Source organism: Manacus vitellinus, unplaced genomic scaffold, assembly GCF_001715985.3.
Source record: "Manacus vitellinus isolate BGI_N305 unplaced genomic scaffold, ASM171598v3 scaffold_2_pilon, whole genome shotgun sequence".
NCBI classification, from domain to species: Eukaryota; Metazoa; Chordata; class Aves; order Passeriformes; family Pipridae; genus Manacus; species Manacus vitellinus.
This window is the reverse complement of record NW_021940208.1, coordinates 35,436,029-35,450,431: the sequence shown is the minus strand read 5'-3', so window position 1 is coordinate 35,450,431 and position 14,403 is coordinate 35,436,029. Positions and strand designations below refer to the sequence as shown.

The 14,403-nt window shown below is 34.8% G+C and overlaps 1 protein-coding gene across 1 annotated transcript in view; it reads left to right on the top strand.

The window, feature by feature from the left end:
* The window catches only part of DACH1 (dachshund family transcription factor 1), a 341,631-nt gene that overhangs the window by 127,860 nt on the left and 199,368 nt on the right, over positions 1–14,403 (top strand). The window contains exon 2 of the mRNA XM_018071320.2: positions 11,254–11,369. Within this exon, the coding sequence (XP_017926809.1) occupies positions 11,318–11,369 (52 nt within the window). The 5' untranslated portion in view covers positions 11,254–11,317. The remainder of the gene's footprint in view (positions 1–11,253; positions 11,370–14,403) is intronic.

Sequence of the window (14,403 nt, the reverse complement as noted above, 5' to 3'; positions counted from 1 at the left end):
CTTACTTTTTGAAGATAAGTCTTTCAGAAAAGTAGAAAATATGGAGAGTCAAAATATAGTTGTGAATTGGGACCTGCTTTAACTCTTGCCTAACTTGATTCTGGGCATAGAAATGTGTTTGTAATTATTGTGATCAATTTGTATTTCATTATCTTCTTAATGCTTAGTCAGGATTTGTTCTTGTTGTGTTGTGAGTTACATGGACAGAGCCAAAAGAGAGTTCTGTGTGCATGTTATATATGGAGATGTTCCAGTCACAGAGTATGTTAATCAGACATCGTATGGATGTCTATACTGGCCAACCATACTATGCTCCAGGAGAGTGTACTGCAAGTCTTGGTGCCATTTTGCCCATCTTGGAAGTTGTATGCCTGCAGAAAATTCCCTCATATGAAATTTTGCTGTATATGTCCCGTGCTGCTGAAGATGTCAGTTCCTAAAAGGAAGAATGAATTGAATTAAAGGTTTCTCAATGAGGAGTCATCATAAGGATACATTTACAAGCATTAGAATAACTTGATGAATTTGGTCTTTTCATTTTGGGGGTTCTTTAATCTGGCTAAAGTGAGATGTTTTTGAGATGTTTGTCTTTTCAGACACAGTGCAACAGTAATATGACAATTTAAAAGTCTAATATCTTCATAATGTACTTTTAAGATGGGAGGTATAGGGACTAGAAGACCATGTGTAATTTTTCCAGTCACAAAGTGGCACAGGGCATATCCATATTTAAATAAACTTCTCAGTTAATGATTTATGCATTTCTATAAAATAGATCCTTCAGTATCTTCCTATGTAACTCTGCTGTATGAAGATTCGCAAACAGAATTACCAGAATTACAATAATTTAAAAAAATCTTACCAGAAGGAGATACATTTGTCAACTCTATTATCTAAAAACATACTCCTTGTACTTCGTAACAGAAATGACTGATTAACCTTTCAGTGTTTCCTTAGTAAAATGCATTAGTAACAGACTGCTATTTCTGATAGGGTGGACTTTACATGAGGTAGTTATGGGACAACTTGGAGCACTGGCTGCCTTTCAGGCCTGCAAATAATTTACCTACAAGCACTGACTAAGGGTTATGGCAATATGTTTCAAGATATCACTAGATTTGATCCTCTGTTGCTTGCAACAATGAGTGATATTTAAATGCATGAGTGATATTTAAATTGTTGAAAATCTAAGTGTCTTAGGTTGGATCACTCTCATATTTCCATTTGGACTTATAGTACTGCCTGTTTTCTTATGGTTCTACTTTTTTTAGGACTTGGGAGTCTAGGATTAGTATTCTGTATTATCCAAATTACTACAGTGCTACTGCTTTGGAGGGAAAACTGTTCTACTGTTCATATGGTTATAGATGCTACTCTGCAAAGAAAATGGGATGTTGAATTTGAGTGATTGTTTCTGTTCCTTGCCATGCACAAGGAAAATAAAATATAAGTTTATTTTACAATATTCCATGGTAGAATATCATAGCCAAACAAGACTACATCTAGACTTGCAGGGTTGGAACACTGTAACACACCTGGGATCTTGATTTCACAAACAGATTTTGGGGGACTGGGTACACAGCTCAGGGTTAGTTTTTTTCCCCTGGAGTATACCATAATTATATGTTCCCTTTGAGGTCATTTTTTGCTGCATTTTGGAAGTAAAGCACATCTAGAGTACACACAAGGATTTACTAATTGAAGGGTATCTACAAAGGTAATCACCACTCTTGTATCTCTTGATCCATATAGGGTTTCAGTGATGAGCATTGCACTGGATGTTTGCACAAACCAGTTGCTGTACTGATAGCTGGTTACTGTCCCAAACAATATGAAGTCTAACAGAGATGGAACTAATGGTGTACATACTCCTTAACTTCCAGTTTAGGACTTGCTTACTGATACCAGAATAAAGTGCACTCAAAGAGTAGACCTATCTCACTCTGACCATAACTGTCAGCTGCTCAAAACCTGTAATTTTTAATGCTCAGTACTCATCAGTAGATTAATACTCAGTTTGTATTTATACATATATGCAAACACAGACTGCCTTATCTAAAGGTTTAAATTCTTGATTTTAATGGATACTGCATTGTTACCATCAATCTGTGTTACGTCAGCTGAGCAGTTATAGCTGTACAGACCAGCAGAGAGTCTCTTCAGTATTTCATATCACTACTGTTACTCTCAAATGTACAATAAAAGTCACTTTCAATCTTTTATTTAGGCGGTTCCAGCAATTCTTTGGAAGAGTACGGTTAATGAGTGTGGGTTTTCAGAATTAAAAATAAGGTGAATAAAGGGCACTGAACATTAACCACAGTCTCTGGCAGAAGCTAGAATAAAATTTTTCATTTTGAGTATAAAGAGTTTTTTAAAGGGCAAAGGGTTTAAGATATAGGCAGCTTCATTAAAAAGGTGACAGTTCACTTGTTTCAGCATTTCATGCAAAGAATTGTGGCCAATTAAGTGATGAGTGCATTCAGACATTACAGTGGATACACTGATATGATGGAACTCCATTATCAACTGTTATGAATAAGAATACCATATTAATTAAAAAACTGCCAGGAGAACAAGAATATTTTCATGAAATACCTTAAATAGTACAATATTTTTTTTCTTTCTTATTCGAGGTTAAATCATCATTGAAATGTTTATGTATCTTAAAATTTAATACAGGCAGTAATGAACACTAGCTCTGTGACCCCTCAAGCAATGGTGGGCTTGAATCTTATGTAGATAATTTTTTCTTGTTGTGTTTCTATTCTTTTTTTAAAATGGATCTCAAAATGGCAACTACTTCCCAGTAAGTCCTGATGCAACACAAATCAGATGATATTTTTCTAAACAAGTTAAATAAAATTTTCTTAAACAGATATTCACTTATGTATGTGTTCAAGAGTATGCTGTTATATGGCCTATTTTTGCTTTGAATCTAATTGGTTATTTGTACATGCAATTATCTGATTTATGTTCACAAATTTGTAATTACATGTGCAAGTTATATGCAGAGATGAATACAGATGGTTAGAAAACAAGCCTTGAAGCAGGACTGTTCATTCCAACTAAAGTTCATACATTTAAATCATTGTTTCAGGCCATATGCAGACTCTAACAGACATAACCACAACAGTGAAACTTGCTTTACATTAGGAATCATCTCAGCAACTTGAAGTAGAAACTTTTTGAAAAAAAAAGAAAGCTAAAAATTCTTTTAGATTGTGTCATTATGTCAAGCCTGCCTTTCTGGCCTATTAGCTCCATGCTTGACATTTTTGTAATATATATAGTAGATGATGTTTTGAGGGGATGTTTTTAGAATTAAAATCCTAAGAAAAGATGAAAACAGTTGAGGAAAAAAATAGGCTTTGCATCTGTTATAGTCTGGGGTTTCATGTGGGTGAATAACACTGTTAGAAGGAATCATTTAGCTTGCATATTTAAGTTTTGGGTGCGGTTTATGCTGTAAGGTTGAGTGAAATGGGAATGGCATCTGTTATAACTTGATAGAAAGAGGATTTGTGGGAAGCATGCACTTTGTATCACTACTTTTTCCACATTTTTTTTAATTTTATTTTTTTTGGTACTTGCAGGAATTATTCCAAAAAGGCAGCAATGTAAATAGAGGAAATAAATATGATTCTTCAAGATTTTCTTGTTGATATTGCCAGTATTCCTAAATAACTTTCTTTAGGATCTCCAGTGCTGTGATTTCTGAGTACTCTTTCTGAAGCAAGATTTATATAATGAAAAAAAATATCAATATGGTTTGAATCTATGCATGATTTCCATTTAGTAATTGCATTTGATTTTTCGTTCAGACTTATTTTTGACTCTAGCATGTATGACTGTCATCATCAGAGGCTTGTGTTTCACAGTTATTACATAATCATGAAAGCCAACATACTTAAATGTCTTAAGAAGTTTCAGGCAGATCTAGCGTTTCAGCTAATCAGATGAAGCGGTGAACTTTTTAGCTTAATTTACTTCTGACATCATAATTCTACCATCCAACAGAATTAGCTTAATTTCTTGTCTGTTTTTCCCTTTCCAATAGATGACTTACAGATTTCAATTTCATTAGGAGAACAGGCACATGTCAGTAATACTTTGAACTTATGTACCATCACAGCTGTGTTCAAATCTGGTACTGTAACTTACTCCAGTAACAGATTTCTTAATGGTTTAATTCCTTTCTTGACCTTTAGGTCATTCATATACTCAAGTAGTATGGTCAGTCAAGGAGAATCTTTTTCTTTCATTCTTTCATTGTGTTTGTAGTGGGACTTCAACCATCAAGGGAGAGCTGGCAGGTGTTCCTGTAATTTATATTTTATGTGTTCTTCCACTGTTGTACCTTGTATCTTGTACTCTTGTATCAAGAATATTACTAATCTGACTGAAAAGAAGAGTGATTTGGGCTGCAGTGCTGAAGAAGATGGAAATGACATGCTGTTTACATGACAGATCTGTTAGGAAAAAAATAATTCAACAAGGTCTTCTCTACCTCACAAAAAGCTTAGTATCCTTAGTACTAACCAGTGCTCGTGCATTACTGCAGTAAATGACTTTGGAATGGGATATGAAGTGAAATATATTTTCTTCCATTTATTTTTCATACACTGATAAACTGGTACTGCATTTCTGACCAAATATCCACTTTTGGCCATTTGGGTTCAAAAATAGCAGTAAAGTGTTGTGTTACTGAAATGCAGTAATAGTTTTATCAGCATGCTTTCTCCACTACTCACTGCTGTAACATAGCCTAATTCTTTTGAAGATCATTCTTTCCCTTCTTTATGAAGATTTTGAAACAGATCTTTGTATTTATTTTTATCAGCATTATTTGCCATCTTAGTAACTCCTAATATGAGTTCAGCACTAATTATTGCGTGAGAACATTTTCTGTTTAACTGTGAGAAGAAAAATAAATGTAAGGTAATTGCATTGAGAATTTTATTGTTTTACAAGACTGCTGCAAGTAGAAAGAACATGGTGTGATTTCTAATGCTTGTTTTACTAACTGCCAAAATAGATGTATGCCCAGTCTCAGAATTGCATTCTTTTACTTTGGTCTTGTGTGGGAGTAGAAGGGGGAAACCTAAAATAGTAAAGTATAAGGTTTGGATCGATGTACTTTGTCATTTTTTTGCCTTTAAAATGCTAGTTCAGTGCATTAGAAATATTTATGAAGGTTACCTTGGCAAGCGTTTTCCAAGCAAAGGAATTAAATTACACAAAAGGTTTAGTCAGTCTTCCTAGACCGTATTTTTCAGAACTGACACGCCCTTGGCTCAGGTCTTATTAGTGTGAAGGCTGCACATGTGATGAGGAGAGCTGCATAGAAACTACCCAAAACACAGAAGTACCTTGTGGGAAGAGTTTGCTGTCTTTGGTGACACAGGTTGTCACAGAGTATCCCTGTCTTTGCAGTAAATCAGCAAATGGTCTCTGGCTGTGACATCCTCATCCCTTTTGCAGTGTCCATTGTCTGGCAAGCACATAATAACCACTTCAGTGGTCAAAAGTTCTGTATCAGGCTTTGAAGCAGTGAGGGGAGGTAGAACAATGGAGAAATTACCCTAGATTTTCAGAATATACCTAAATGAGATGCAAAAATGGTGATGTAGCTAAAATTTGTATTGATATTCAAAGCTGTTCTAAGCAATTCTATGAACATAAAGAATACATTAAATAAATGCACCAAATACTTGTTATGGATTTGCTGTGTATCACCTCTGGAATGTGACTCTCCCTCACACCCTCCAGTATTACTGATTATAAAACTGCCTGGCCAGTGGCAACTTCACTGCATCATATTTGCCCAGTTACAGATGAGGACAATATTTCTGTGCAATAAACTTGCGCACAGAGAAGATTAAAAGTAAAACTGTAAATATAGAAAACTGGCCCTGAAGTTAATTAATTTTGGCTATAAAGTTGGTTTGCCTTCTTACAGCTGGTCAGACTTGCAGTTTTCTTTAGGGATACTTCATGTATTAAATAAAGATAATTTTAAAGAGTGAAACTTTGTTCATGTGGTGTTAATATTGCACAATTATTCCTCAAAGTCAGGATTTCAGAAAGATAAATCAAAGCGTTATCTCGACTTTATTGAACACTCTTTTGTAGTATATGTTTTGCCATGCAATTAGTGATCTATAAAATGCTAATAACATGCTCTGAGAGGTATATAGTTCTCATGAAGACTTTCACCTGTTTTGGAACCAGTACCTTCCTTGGTGCTCAAAACTCCTAGCAGAAATCAGTGGGAGGTCTGCATATCTAAGGCTTTCAAGGATGAGACCTGTAAATTTTAAAGTCACGTCTGTCTTCTGGCAGATAGTGAAAAGAGCTGAATGCAATCTGGTTACTTTTAAAGCCAGCAGATAAGCCCATACCTATGCTCCCTTTGTTGTCTTTCTGTGTGATTGTGCAGGACAGATTTTCTGTTGATTAAGTCTTCTTTTAATTGTTTTGCACTATCAAAGTGATTTCTAAGAGTGAGTTCGTACTTGATAATGCGATTGGAATTATATAAAACTTTAAAAATATTATCAAAACACAGCAGTTTAACTGATAAGAAACACTGATTCTTCCATTTTCTATTCTTTAATTCAACCATCTGTTGTTGTCTAGATGTGGTAACATAGGAAGGATATAAGACTAATATATGTTGATCAAAAGACAAAAAACCCCCATATTTTGTGACAATATACTGTCAATTGCTTCTCATCTTTTGTGCTGTCCATGCTGCCAATCACAGTGCAGTAGACATATACACCCCTGTCCTTCCAAGATGAAAATGCTACAGCCATAATATTCCTTGATGTATTTGTGAAATTGAAGGGATGAAATACAAATCTGGCAAAAAATGTTGAATTTATTTTCAGGCATTCTGGAAAGTGTTCTGGATATCTAATTAGCTGATGCTAATGAAGAAAATATCTGAGACTTTCGAGATTTACCAGTCTGTACCTTTAGTTCCCCATCCACATAATGGTATATTGTAATTGTAAATCGTGATAATTGTCTACAAAAATAAAACTCAATTGTCTGTGGGAATGTATTCTAAGACTTCAAAAAAGTCTGAAATTTTTGACACAAACTTACACAACCATATAGAAGGTAGATGGCTTTTCATGGAACTAAATACATTTAGGTGTTTCACTTTAAAAATAACTACTAATTTAGTAATATGTTATCCTGTAGAAAGCTTTCATTTTCTTTTTCAACATATATGAAAACTTAGGTTTTAGAGAGGAAAATATCTAACTTACTCATATTTCTAAAAGCAGAGTGACAGTGTATCTATTGGATATCTTACCTAATGGGTAAGCAAGGAACTGTTAACTTCTCTATGACTTCTCTCCAGGTCTTTAATGGTCTTAAACGGTTAATCATTGTGGCTTCCTTGAATCCTTGTTGAAATTGTCTAATTTCTGCTTTCTCTAGTTACTCTTCAAAGAATGAAACAGTAGTCAGGAAGACCAGCTATGACTTCCAGATGTAGGGCTGTTTCTTCTAGCATCTACTTGTAGAGTCCCAAAAGACTCTTTGACTTTTCTGTGCTATGACCTTAGGTATTCATAAGACTTGTGTTGGCTTTTGGGGTTTTCACATTTCAGACTGTTTATTGTAGCTCTAAAAAAATCCAGACTTTAGACATCTTCAAAATCAAAATAGGTCATTTTTGAGTAGTTTACCCACTGAGATAATTAGCATTTATGTAAGAAGTCAAATGTGCCTTCAGAAGAACCAGTGTTGTTCTTCCAATAATTTTATTCAGATAAAAGACAAAATCTTACAGTATCTTTTTTATCTCTATAAAAGCTTATATACAAAATCTAAATTTGAGTAAAAGAGTATTATCATCTCTCTCAGTTTTTAAATGATGATTTTTGTATCTCAGGGTCATCAACTAGAAGAATAACTTACTTTGCTCTGGCATTTAAAGAGATCTACATAATGAACGAAATCATACCTATTTAAATTATATTTTGTTTTCATACTGAAGACAAATCTACTGATTTTGATACAATATAGAATTATGAGTATTTTGAAGCAGGTTTTTATCTTGGAAGGAAAACAAACTTTTCCTAATCTAAAAATAAGTAGGTCTTTACTATACACAAGTTTATGAAAAATACCAACAAAATGATTCATTAAGCTGTTTTTATCATCCTGTTTATGATAGTTAAAATAAGTTGCTATGCTTTTGTTGTTTTTTTTTAAAGAGTTTATTGTATAGCTATAAAAATTATAATGAACTACAAAACATGCGAGTTTTCAATTCAAATCAGTTATTATTTTTTAAAGTAATTTTTCATGTCATTTTCCCCACAACTTTGGTAATGATTCATATGAAATTCTTGCAATTCTTATGGTTTGAAAATAAATCTTATAAAATGGCAGTATTGCAAGTTAGTAGTTTGGTTAATGAAAGAAATGCATAATATAAATAGTAAAGTCAAGTATTGTGATTTAATCAGTTATTGATGACAGTTAGATTTATTAATTTTACTTCTGTATTGCATAGTCTACCGTGACTGTAAATCAGATCTTCTAGGCCTTAAGAAATAATTCTTAATGTGTCTTACTGTGTTTTTCTGCCTTGTCATAAGGATCAAACATTTCTTAAATAGTTAAAGGCCTTTTTATAGTAGACTGGAGTTAGTGTCACTTTAAAATTGTATCAGGATTAAAGAGGCAGAAGTTTCATTTAAATGGAATCATAGAGCATCCTGAGTTGGAAGGGCCTCACAAGGATCATGGAGTTCATGTACAGGACTATCCCCAAGAGTCACACCCTGTGCCTGGGAGTGTTGTCCTGATGCTTCTTCAGCTCTGTCAGACTTGGTGCTGTGACCACTTCCCTGGGAAGCCTGTTCTAGTGCCCAACCATCCACTAAGTGAAACATTGTTACTAGGATTGAAATTGGGAGTTTAGGACTTTATGAAAACACTTATTTGGTAAAGTTTGGGATAAGTAATGGAATAGGGTTGGGTTACTGGGCTCACTTATGGATTTGAGTGTGACAGCCCTTTTGTATAGACTAGCACGATTAACTTGATTGAAGAAGGTGACCAAAGGAAGAGTTCTGCCTTGGATATTTCAGTAGCAGTCACGTATAATTTGCTACCGACCTTTATTTACAGATTTGGTCCATGACTATCTTCTCTTGGGCTTTGAAGAGGGGTGGTTTTATTCCTCAAAATCAAAGACAAAAGCATTCAGGCTTCACCATGGCTATACTTGGGAGAGTCTTTGCAGGTGTGAACTTTTTTTTTAAAGATCCAGAAGCTATTGGTGCATAGTGCTTTGTGCCATGGCACCCTGCTTGTGTTTTGTTATGTTGTTGTCAGACCCTTCAATACTCAGATCACTGCAGTGATTTGAGAAAAGTACTTCACCATAGGTACTTAAATTAAACCATCAAAGTTTTTTTACGTAGTGGCATGTTTTGATGGGTGAATATATTAGAAACATTCCATTTAAATCAGATCATTTTTGTCTATAATTTTTTTTTCAGTTTTATGTGTACTCATGGCATGTTTATTTTTATTGTAAATCACAAATGAAATTTCAAAGAGTAACAGAAGATAATTTGGTTTTGTGAGCTGGAATAAGACAACATTCTCTTTCTACAACTATCTTTCTTGTACTTTTGAACATATGATAATTTTGTTTGTATTAAAGAAAATCAAAAATCCCAAACCAATCAAAGAAATTACCAAGCTTATAATTTTAATAATGACCTCAGCTCAGGACATTAAGTAGGGAATTAATGATCAGTTAAGGTTAATGACTCAATGCCTTGAGTCATTAAACTTCAAGAAAATGCTCTGTACTTTGATTGGTTTTGGTTTATTAAAGTTAGGTTGTAGAAGGTGAAAAAAAAAAGAAGGTATTTCTGAACACAAGTGGAACAAATACGAACAGAAAACAGAGGTATTTCATTATCTGCCTCATTCTGCAGTCCCAGCATAACTAAAAATGCCGTTATCCTTGATTAGAGTTTTGTTAGTGTGAAGACCTAAGGAGCAAAACCTTTCATACCCACCTTTCTTTTCTTTCCTGCTTTGAAACAAATGAAGAACTTCAAATGTTTGGCAGAACATAGGTTAACACTGCAGTTTTAGAATGGCACATCACCTTATTCTGTGAAATTATTCCACAATGTCCCCTAAATAAGCAGTTACAGGATATTGCAGTAGTACTACACTATGATCTGTACATAAGAATACGAGCCTTTGGATATGCATTGTATGTAGCAGGTACATATTTGCATGTAAGTGGGTAATAAGTATTTTCATTGTAATCTGTATCTAATTTGTATGCTTCTTATGCAGTCCAGGAGATGGAAAGTTGTGTATGTGAGCGTTTAACAGCAAGGAGTGCTTAAACCTGAAGCCCTTTATTTTTCCATACTGGAAATATAAGCAGATGTAAGCTGCTATGATGGCGGTTGCTCAACAATATCTTTTAAAATAATTCCGAGTCCTTTCTGACATAAAGTAGTATATTTAAAGTAAGGTGTCTTAGTGAGATTTTCACTTTAAATAGAATAAGGGTTAAATGATAACTTGACTTATCTTTTAAATGACAAAAAATAAAGAAATTGCAAGACCTTTTCACACATTAGTTATGTATTGTCATTTATCATCTAGATATCAGGCTAGCAGTGCGAAGTAATAAAACATATCATCGAAAAATGTGCTATAGGTCTGAATCACTCTTTCATTCCACCTCCCAGCTAACTGTAGTATTAAATCAAACAAGCAGAACATTTCCTTAGGCAGCCATTGCCTTTTAATTTCCTGAAGAACCTTAAAATATCATTCATTACAAGTACTACACATATTTGGTTTTTAAAAGTCTCATAAATCAATAGCAGGCTGACTGTAATAATTATTACAAGTTAGTGCATAATTTTCGTGCTGAAGGCTGCATGCAGAACTTTAGCATATGCAAACGAGGCAATTCAAACTGTGTATAGATATTAATATGAAGAAGCAGGTAACGAGGTGCAGGCTATGAATTATGCATCAAGAGCGGCTGATCTTCAATGAGGAAAATGAATTCAGCATGTAATCTAATTAGTGATGGAAGTCTATTACATCTAACTGCAAAAGCAACCGTCCTTGAAACAAATTTATTTACAGTCCATGTTACCACTTGAAACAACTTTGAAATGATGTGTAAGACAACAGCTTAATTGTAAAAATTTTTTTGTTTGTTTGTTTCAGTTCTAGACCTGGAAGGCCTCCTAAGAGGACTCAAAGTGTCACCTCCCCAGAGAATTCTCATATCATGCCACATTCTGTCCCAGGCCTAATGTCTCCTGGAATCATCCCGCCAACAGGTAGGATCATTGTTTCTACGTCTTCACACGGGCAATTGTTTGAATTCATGCCTTATATTCACTTGTTAATAGATTAACAGTTTAGGAAACCAGCACTCAAATATCACAAAAGAGTTCCCCTAATGTCACATTATTGCTACATAAACATGTTGTATGTAATGGAAGTTGTGGCAGCTCGGTACTTTAAAATACAAAGAACTGAACAAATAATAATCCATTATAATTTTTTCCCGTTTTTTTCTTTATAAACGAAAACCTTTCAAAGCATGAATTACCTATCATTAGACAATAATCTCCCTATTCATTTTTGATAATTCAGATATCTTGTGGTTTCTTTTGCTGCTTTGCTTCATTAGCTAATGTCATCATGAATATAGTTGCCTGAAGAAAGCGAGTTAGTTAAAATAACTCCATGCTGCACACACGTCTTTCTTAATTTTTCATCCAGAAGTTCTATTTTTGATATGTCTCCTGAGGCCTCATACTAACCTAAAGTCCTGTAACAATCTGTTTCTCAAACTATATTTTCTTTTGAAAGTTACTGTAACATCTCCTAGAGGAGACTTACTCTTCCACATGGCTAAGTAAGAAAGGCTGTGTTGCAGGGAGGAGATGAACAGTCACCTGAAGATGGAGGCACCCAACATTCAAGCTGTTGGTGGTGCTGCAGTCTCTCTCTTCATGTTACAGATCAGTTAAACTCTGGCAGTTACTTCAGCAAAGCTTCCACTTCTTTCCCAGTTGTTTCCTGCTGATTTGCATGACTCAGTCTCTAGCACTGATTTTCTCTAAGACAAAGGAAAGATAATTAACCAGACAGATCCAAATAGAGAGGAGGATTACTTGATCTTGGGGACTGGATAGATGGGTGGATGTTTCAGTATATGCCCATGTTCACATGTCTGTTTAAGTATGAGCATGATACTTGGCATGGTTTTGACCATAGATGACTAACATTCTCAAAAAAAAAAGGCAATTCAGAAACACCACATACCAGAAACTGTTGGCAATTTAGATTTAAATGCTTTGTCTGGTGGAAGGAGGAAAGTGAAGAAAGTTTAGCTCAGTGGACAAAAGTGGGTCTGTGCCTCCTAGCCTTAGGTTCAAGAGCTGCTTTGCATGGTGAGATAGACACATTGCCAGAAATATTTTATTAGAAATTTACAGTTTTTTAAAAGACTAAAGATTAAGAGGAGTGATGAAATGAAGTCAGATAACAAAGATTGGTAGGAGATAGGTATGAAATAAGGAGAGGGAAGGAAGGACAAGAGTGAGAATGTAGGCAACCATGGGAAAGTATCAGGCAAGCAGGACTCACAGTAGTAGTCTGGGCAGCTGTGACCAAAAAAAAAGAATCATGATTAAAATACTTTACATGATAGAATTTACAGGATAAAATCTAGTACAGGAAATAGAGATGGTGCAGAGTAAATGCAACATGACAATAATAGATGGGTTCTATGTGGAGAAAGAATGAAAGTTTTTGTAGGGCAGAAGCATTCCTGTTTATGAAGGAGAGATCAAAAATTTTAGAAGCAAAGAGAAATTATTTGGGGAAAGTAAGGCAGGAAAATATCAAAGAAGAAAATGAATCCGAAAAGTAGAAAGGAGATGAAAGAAGTCAGAGACAAATATGCAGACCAAAAAGAGGGAGACAGGAAAAGAAACCTTGTCAACAGTATCATTAGGAGTTTTGTGTTACAGTTAATATCTAAGAGCAGATCTCCTCTTGACTTTTTATTCTAAGAAAGCAGTTTAAAACCACAACTAAGGCTAAAGTATCCAATTCCTCTCTAGTCCTTTAAAGCTGGTCATAACAAGTTAACGATAAAAATATATGGTACTAAAAACACAGATCCAGTTTCTTAGAGTTACAGCCCAGAAAAACAGATGCAGATCTTTTTAAATTATGACTAAAAAAAAACCAGGAGAAAATAATTCAAAATTAAAGAAAATAGGCGTATATAGGATTATCATTCATCAAATCCTTTTAGGATGCTAATGCTTTGTGAGTCTCTTGCAAAAGAGGAAAGGTTTAAATGCAGTTGCTATTAAGTTTGATCTGTTTTCACATTACATGGCTTACCACAACAGAAGTGGTGATATGATTTTTTTCCCATTGTGGTGGTGTTGAGTCTCAAACAGCACAAAAAATGCAAACAATAACACTGATAGAAGCAAACTCTGGAATCTAGTGTTCCATGGGGTATGCAAAGGTTCAGCAAAGGTAAGGAGCATCATGACAGCAGTGCTACATGACAGTCATTCCAGCATGCTACAGACAGGCAAGTCTAAAAATAGACTTACAATCTGATCTTGTGAGTTCAAAGCAATGAACATTTGTACATTTATGTAGTAAATAAGTACCAAGACTACTGTCAGAGCCCTGCCAAGAAAAAACTGCTATAACTTCAATAGATGACATAGATACCATTGTTATGTGCTACCACATTAGTTGATACGGGAAAATTCTTGCTGCTTGTGAACATTTTGCAACATATTTTTGCTGTATATTCATAAAACCACAGTATAGTTGAGACTGTCAGGCACCAGTGGAGGCCACTTAGTCCAGCCTCCCCTAGTTGAAATAAGATCACACAGAGCAGGTTGTTCAGGGCTGTTGTTCACTTGAGATTCTTTGAGTATCTTTGAGGATAGAGACACCATGATGTCTCTTTGCAATTTGTTCTAATGTTTGACTACTCTTAAAATAATGTTGGAGTGTTTTTACTTTTCAGTGGAATTTCCTGTGTTCCAATTTGTGTTTGTTGGGCAACACTGAGAAGAGTCTGACTCCATCTTCTTTACTGTGTCCTCATCAGGTTTTCACACACATTAGTAAGATGCCCCCAAGTCTTTTCCAGGCTGAACAGTCCCAGCTCTCTCAGCCTCTCATGATATGTCAGGTGTTCCAATCCAATAATCATCATCTTTGTGGCCTTAAAGATGATTCTTTGTTTGAGAAGTTTGAATTTCCTGTTAGGATCCAGCTCTAAGCAGAAAAATATAAAACTAGCAGATTGTTAAGTACTTC